This window comes from Octopus bimaculoides, chromosome 19 (genome assembly GCF_001194135.2).
Source record: "Octopus bimaculoides isolate UCB-OBI-ISO-001 chromosome 19, ASM119413v2, whole genome shotgun sequence".
Taxonomy (NCBI): domain Eukaryota; kingdom Metazoa; phylum Mollusca; class Cephalopoda; order Octopoda; family Octopodidae; genus Octopus; species Octopus bimaculoides.
Window position 1 is genome coordinate 35339346 of NC_068999.1, and position 6181 is coordinate 35345526.

A 6181-nucleotide genomic window follows, 5' to 3' on the forward strand; every position below is an offset into this window, starting at 1 on the left:
ATATATATATATATATATACATATATACGACGGGCTTCTTTCAGTTTGTTTCTGTCTACGAAATCCACTCACAAGGCTTTGGTTGGCCCGAGGCTATAGTAGAAGACACTTGCCCAAGGTGCTACGCAGTGGGACTGAACCCGGAACCATGTGGTTGGTAAGCAAGCTATTTACCACATAGCCACTCCTACGCCTGTGGAGGATTTTTGCAGAAATAATCCCAGACTTGGCATCTTCCCAGTTTCCTTACTGGGATTGGTGTAACTACAAGAGTTGCATGAATTCTGAAATCTGCTCTATTGGGAACAGCATGGATTGTAAGAATGGTCGTCGATGTGAAATAATAAGACAAGCAAATGCCTTTCTTTACTATTGACGTGCGGAGAAAATGAGAAAAGACCCAGAGCCAGGCTTCATAATGTTTTTATTTATTTTAATTTTCCGATTTACATTAAGATGCACATAAACAGATATTATTTAATTTATAATGATCTATCCTAAACGCAAATATGGTGATTAGGCTACCCACCATGATGCTTGTCTAATTTATGATTGTTTTATACGCAGCTCCTCAATGCTCATTTATAGAGGAACAGTGTACGTCATCTCTGATGTGTGATCAACAAACTCTGAAACGGTCCCTCAGGAGACTCTCGCTACCTTTCCGTACATCAGTGATATAAATACAATGTGTATACATTCTTAATTAATTCACAATGAGGCTTTGTAATATTTATATATAATATATACACTAATGTGTGTGTTGTTTGTGTGTGTGTGTATGTGCGTGTGTGCGCGCGTGTGTGTGTCTGTGTGTCTGTGTGTCTATCTGTCTGTCTGTGTATGTGTATGTGTATTTTTATTTGTGTATGCACTCCGAAATAAAACAAAAACACATTGTTTATAAAGAAATATTCACTCTTAATACAACATGAATACTTCAATAACTTAATTTGCCTTTACTATCATTACATTCAAGAATAAATAAATTAACTGTTTAAATAAAATGTATTACATAATTTCCAATGCTGTATCGATAAATGAAATAACATATACAACTCACTTATTATCATATAATAAACAAACAGAAGTTCATATATGAAATTGATCTTTTTTCTACTTCGGTTATTATATGAGATCGGGGCTTTCAAAAAATCAATCAGCTGAACTGTTTGCAGAGCAGCTTTTGAAATTCGGTGAAGGGTGAGTTCCAATTGATGAAGAACAGTTTCTTATTCTCAATCCAATATGTTATTCAAATGATTCCGTCGATGATTTGGTGGATGAAATCTTTCCTAAACTTCTTCATAATTACAACAATACTGATGGGATCTGTCAGCGAGCTATCCTGGCTCCAAAATGTGTTGCTGTAAATAGCATTAATAACATGCTTTTGAATGAACTTACGGGAGAAGTATTCACTCATAACTCAATTGACAGTGTTGTTGATGATCAGGATAGTGTTAACTACTCCATCGAATTCTTGAACTCACTAGAACCACCAGGTACAGCTCCTCATTGTCTTCAGCTGAAAAAAGGGACTCCTATTATGCTATTGGAGGCGCAATGGCCCAGTGGTTAGGATAGCAGGCTCGCGGTCGGAGGATCGCGGTTTCAATTCCCAGTCGTGTGTGTTTATTGAGCGAAAACACTTAAAGCTCCACGAGGATCCGGCAGGGGATGGTGGCGACCCCTGTTGTACTGTTTCGCCCCAACTTTCTCTCACTCTTTCTTCCTGTTTCTTGAGTAATGCTACGATGGACTGGCGTCCCGTCCAGCTGGGGGGAACACATACGCCATAGAAACCGGGAAACTGGGCCCATGAGCTTGGCTAGGCTTTAAAAGGTCGCATAAATAAAATAAGATTATGCTCTTACATAATTTTTCTCAAGTAAATTATGCAATGGTACAAGATTAATTATGCACAAACTTATGATGAACTGCATTGAGGCGAACATTCTCACTGGTTGTGGTAAAGATGAGACCATTTTCATACCAGTTAAACCATTTCATGTATGAAATGGATCTTTTTCTATTTCAATTATTACATATTTCTCTCTTATAAAATAAACACATACAGGAGGAGTAAATTATATATATAATAATACCTTGAATGTGATTCCTGAGAAACAGTAAAATTACTCGATCAACTACTAGTATTACTGCTAGCGGATATAAATGCACCTGGTTGTGCGTGTGTCTGTGTGCGCGCACGCACGTGCGTTTATACTGGAATGCATCGATAAATTTCAGAATACATATAAATATATGAAGAGATGTGGAAAATCCTCGTTCTACGTTTCAATCGCTATCTGAATGAGGGCAATGTACCCTCGAAGTGGAAAGACTTAAATACCATCCTGCTTCATGAGAAGGACGATAAAGAATATTTAAAAAGCTATCACCTCATATGATTCTTGCTTCTCTTGTGTAAATTGTTTACAAAGGTCATAATCACTAGACTAATCAAAACACCTCGACGAACAACAGCCGAGAGAACAAGCAGGTTTCCAGAAGAACTATATAGTACAATAGATCTCAGATTCACTCTAACACAACTCATTGAAGGAGCGAACGAATACAAGCTTCTATTGCGTCTTGCTTTTGTTGATTACGGAAAGGTCTTCGATAGCGTCGAGATGAACGCAAAATTGAAATCTCTGGAAATGCAAAGTATCGAGGCGAAATATGTTAAACTGCTCAGAGATGAGAACTCTGGATGCACAACAGATTCAACTCACCTATCACCAGCAGCAAGGGCACCAATGGAGAAGGGTGTAAAGCAAGGTGATACCATCTCTTCAAAGATCTTTACCGCATGTCTAGAAATGGTCATCACGAACATCAGCTGGACTGGAGGCGTGGACATCAATGGCGAGCAACTAAAACACCTCCGATTGGTAGATGACACTGTGCTTATCACTGAAACCACAGACCAGCTGCAGCCCACGCTGACAGAGTTAAGCATCTACAGCTTAGTAGTGAGTCTTAAAATGAACCAAACGGAAACAAATATTTGTGGTCAGAAGACGTAGCACACAGCCGAATGGAGGTGGGGAACGATGAAATTGAGGAGGTAAAGGAGTACGTCTACTTAGGGTATACAGTGAATAAGAATCGAGGTACGGATGATGAAACCTCAAAGAGAATAAGGGCAGGATGGAAGGCATTTCAATTAATAAATGATGTGCTCTAAACAAAGATAGATAAGAGTCTTCTACTATAACCTCGGGCCGACCAAAGCCTTGTGAGTGGATTTGGTAGACAGAAACTGAAAAAGCTTGTCATATATGTGTGTGTGTGTGTATGTTTGTACATATGTATGTTTATGATTTATACTGCTTTGTCGGTATTTAGTCTAATGTCATTTTATTTTTATCAGTTTTTGTTACCTTATCCACATTGTCTTATATACATCGTCTCGTGTATTTGAAGATTATATCACTGGTCGGACCAATTGGTCGGACCAAAGATTATATTACTTACCCGGACTAATGCAACCCTTCCATGCCAGACATTCTGATCGAGCAATGGGACATGAATGTCTAGTTTGAGTTTTAGCCACATTGGTCTTTTGCAGGTTGATATGCCTCCTCTGCCCACGCCACTACAAAATAGAGAGAAATATTTTGCTAAATGCACGGGCCGTTGACAGTTTGTTGTCTGTTCATTCGCTCAGCATCGAGTAAAATTCGCCATTGACTCTGATCTATTTGTCGAAATATTTCATATCGACCATTCTGCATGTGATAGCTTCAACGAACCCTGACTCAAGGTGTTATACGTTATATCACTCGAAGCTGGAGCCCTAACAGGCATTATTATGGGGACAATAATGTCAAAAAGGTATTTCTGAACTCCTCAGAATCCTCACATACTAAATCAAATACTGGCATATATACACAAAAGTACACGCACAAAAACACATCCCTAATTATTAGAGCTTCCAAACTCAGCGCTTAGTCACATCAAAATCTTTGATGATTCTCGGATCAGGTTTGTTGTTCACAAGATGAAACATCTTGCAAGTTGTAAGTATAACATATTCTGCTCTCAGAATACACAAACACATACACACACGCAAGCAAGCGCGCAGACACACACACACACATACACGCACACTCACACATACACACATATGAAAGGTCTTGTCCAACTGGATTTAATCGCCAACGACCGGACTATGTATCAAATGCTACTGGATTACACGTAAAAAAATAGCATGCAAGAGCAACTATACACACATATCTATGAATGCTTTTTATCCATGTGCATAACCACGCACACACACACACACACACACACACACACACACACACACACACACACACACACACACACACACACACACACACACACACACACACACACACACACACACACACACACATACACACACACACACAGATTCACTAACGCACACACGCAGTACGATTGTTACTGACAGCACGGAAACAACTGCTAAAGAGCAGTGAACCATCTTTACGCCAGGTTAGGTGGTAGCTAAACGCTATCCCCTTTCTCCCTAAGTCTCTCACCACGCCTCACCATTACTATTATTACGTTATCTCTATTCCCACCTCTCACTCACATTGTCACATTCTCATATTCCTACCCACACATTATTCAGACGTCTACCCTTACACTTGCAAAATCCCCCCCCACCATTTATGACCATCACCACCTTTCCTTAATCAGCACTTCATCGCACCATGATCATTCCTCCTGACTGTCTCCATTTTATGATCAATTGGAAGCCTCTACGTGGTTGCACGACTTTCTGGAAATTAAAAGTGGCATTAACAGTACTCGTATTTGAGACTAGACGTTGTTGTTTAACTCCATGTCAGCAGATCTATGATCTACGATTCTCCAATCACGACCATCACGCGGATCTATTTTTTTACGTGTAATCCAGTAGCATTTGATACATAGTCCGGTCGTTCAGCCAAATCTCCCTCAAACGACATCATACCGTTTAAAAAGAAAACGCGTTTCCTGTACATAGGCGCAGGAGCGGCTGTGCGGTAAGTAGCTTATTTACCAAGCCTTGTGAGTGGATTTCGTAGACGGAAACTGAAAGAAGCCCGTCGTACATATGTATATATATATGTGTGTGTTTGTGTATCTGTGTTTGTGACCCCAACATCGCTTGACAACCGATGCTGGTGTGTTTACGTCCCCGTAACTTAGTGGTTCGGCAAAAGAGACCGATAGAATAAGTACTAGGCTTACAAAGAATAAGTCTCGGGGTCGATTTGCTCGACTAAAGGCGGTGCTCTAGCATGACCGCAATCAAATGACTGAAACAAGTAAAAGAGTAAAAGAGTAAAAGAGTAAAAGAGTATAGGAAAACTGCGAGATGGTCGTGATTGGAGGATCGTTGATCATAAATCTGCTGACCTGGGGTTAAAACAACAACGGGGTCTACTCCTCAAATACGAGTACTGTTAACATCACATTTAATCCAGCCTCTTTCCGAAACACTACTCCGGCCACCACCTTCATTCCACTACGACTGCCGCCTCTGCCACCACTGCCAGCTAATCACAGTGTCTACACCATCATACAAATCAACAGACACAACCCTCAGTCTCTTCTTGTCCTCCAAATTTCCCCTGCTTCTCCATCAACGACTCCGTTTCTTCCCATATTTTTGTTACTTCCTTCTGTCTATCTTACCTCCTACTCTCTCTGCCTTGCTCTCTCTCTCTCTCTCTCTCTCTCCCTCTCTCCGCCTTCTTCTCTTATCATCCACTCTCCCATCCCCTCACCTCCTCCTAAACTCTCCTTTATATTCAACCCTACGCTATTTTAATGTGACCCTTCTTTTCTGTGTAATTTACCGAAAAACGAACTCCTTAAGCACCCAATTCCTTACTGTTATTCTTTGTTCAAGTTTTTTTTTATATTTATTTTTAAGTGTGTGTGTTCATATAAACACACATACACACACACACATATACACACACACACACACACGTGTGCCTATCTATGTATGTATTTTTCATATAAGTATATATGTGTGTGCATGTGCATTATATATATATATATATATATATACATGCATATATATAAATATATGTATGTATGCATGTATGTATATGTATATATATGTATGTGTATATATATGTATGTATATATATATATATATATCTGTGTGTGTACGTGTGTGTGCATA

General features: G+C 39.6%; 1 protein-coding gene across 1 annotated transcript; it reads left to right on the plus strand.

Annotated features, from left to right (window-relative positions):
* Positions 1-1920: 1920 nt before the first annotated feature.
* On the plus strand, positions 1921-3035 carry LOC106867945 (uncharacterized). Its single transcript, XM_014913014.1, has 2 exons — positions 1921-2013; positions 2448-3035. The coding sequence occupies exons 1-2, from the start codon at positions 1921-1923 to the stop codon at positions 3033-3035; spliced, it is 681 nt and encodes a 226-aa protein (XP_014768500.1).
* The last annotated feature ends 3146 nt before the right edge of the window (positions 3036-6181 follow it).

Excerpts from the sequence above, each read along its gene's own strand:
- LOC106867945 (XM_014913014.1), top strand. The coding sequence starts at position 1,921 with ATGCACAAACTTATGATGAACTGCATTGAGGCGAACATTCTCACTGGT. Across the intron at positions 2,014-2,447 it reads TACCAGTTAAACCATTTCAT|GTCATAATCACTAGACTAAT; the intron begins GTATGAAATGGA and ends TTGTTTACAAAG.